We start from the raw sequence: 1,506 nt of genomic DNA on the forward strand, positions 1-1,506 counted from the left end.
GGGCACTGGCCAGCACAATGGACTCAATTCTGGGTATTAGCTGAGTATGTTTGATATCAATCAAAATAGTGAGGGGACAGAAGAAAAGTCCTAAGAGAAAGTGGAAGCAAACAGCAGGAGTTTAACTTGGTGAAGAGATGAGAGAGATGTAACTTCTAGGTGAAGAGGAATCCATCCTTTGTATGATGAGTTTCATGGGCATTCTGCTAGGGCCATTTCCATTTTAAGGTTGGAAAATTTTTATGTAATATAAAGCAGGACTTCTGAAGGTCAGGAATGCCCAGAGGTGGGATGGTCACATTGGAATAGAGTGAGCAACTGAGCAACAGGGATGTGTAAGCAGAGAGGGCCAGTGACGGCCAGGCAGGGGAAACAGATTAGGAAATTCACGCATCAAATTAGGGGTATTCTTGAAAGTCCTACGAAGTCTGAGAGCTACTATTTTAAACACTGTAAGATATCACCTAATCACTGCTGTTAAACATTAACACAATAATCTCTCCAGGGTTTCAGATAAAAATTACATTTTTGTGGCAGCTTGAATGACTGATGAGAAATTTGGCTCTTATTTAACCCTTCCCCAAGGAAATATGTAAGCGGTCAGACAGACACCAGCCTGCACAGTACAAAAATTGCTCTTACCTATGAAACAAGACGGACTTGACCAAGGTGACGACATCACGGCTGGCATTATACCCTGCACAGACAATAGCAACGTGGATTGTCTGGGAAGAAAAGAAAACGGAGGGAGCAGTTAGGCAGACGGAAGAAAGCCTTCCTTGTGTTTCATCCCACACAAAAAAAGAAAAATCACCCTTACTTCTTGTTGGGGTCATTAGAAAACAAAGCGTACTGTCTGCAGCTGTGGAGAATAACTCAAGACAGCTTTACTGAGGCCTTTTTAATTGGTTTACGGAGCTATCATCATTTGGAAACCATTAAGGCACTTTTTAATTACATTTTTGGGATGAGAGAAATGGTGACTGGCTCAAAGAGGCAAAGAGTGCATCTTTTGCCCCCAAGCTGGGAGACAGTGACAACTGGTAACAAGAGAGAACAAAGAAATATGTCCTGAAGGATGAAATGACAATCACAGCTCTCATGCTAAGAAGTTATGGCTGAGAGTTTGTGAAACTTTCTCACGAGATGTCTTACATTAGGGCCAATCTTATAACAGGGCAAAGGGACCAATGAACACCTATGGGTCCCATCTGGGATATCACTTAAAGGTAGACTGTCAGGATCAAAGGGTACCGTAGAGGTCAGCTTAGCTATGTAGCCAAGAACCTGGGCGCCAGACATGAGTCTTGGCTCGGCCCTTTAACACAGTGACCCTGGAAAAGCTGCAACCTACGGGCCCGTGACACACATCTTTCAGAATGACTGCATGAAGTAAGTGAGGTAACAAGTGTCAAGGGAGGAATATAGTGCATTCCAATGATAACAAAAAATGTTCTCGAGAGTACAGCTTCCCAAATGGGGTGACCTGGTGTGCCGTGAATAAAT

At 43.3% G+C, this 1,506-nt stretch overlaps 1 protein-coding gene across 1 annotated transcript in view; it reads right to left on the bottom strand.

The window, feature by feature from the left end:
- The window catches only part of LARGE1 (LARGE xylosyl- and glucuronyltransferase 1), a 382,255-nt gene extending 380,953 nt beyond the window's left edge, over positions 1-1,302 (bottom strand). The window contains exons 1-2 of the mRNA XM_012554797.2: positions 1,255-1,302; positions 643-725 (exon numbers count right to left, since the gene is read on the bottom strand). Of these exons, the coding sequence (XP_012410251.1) occupies positions 643-725; positions 1,255-1,302 (131 nt within the window). The remainder of the gene's footprint in view (positions 1-642; positions 726-1,254) is intronic.
- Between the last annotated feature and the right edge of the window lie 204 nt (positions 1,303-1,506).

This window comes from Trichechus manatus, unplaced genomic scaffold (assembly GCF_000243295.1).
Source record: "Trichechus manatus latirostris isolate Lorelei unplaced genomic scaffold, TriManLat1.0 scaffold00027, whole genome shotgun sequence".
Classification (NCBI taxonomy): Eukaryota; Metazoa; Chordata; class Mammalia; order Sirenia; family Trichechidae; genus Trichechus; species Trichechus manatus.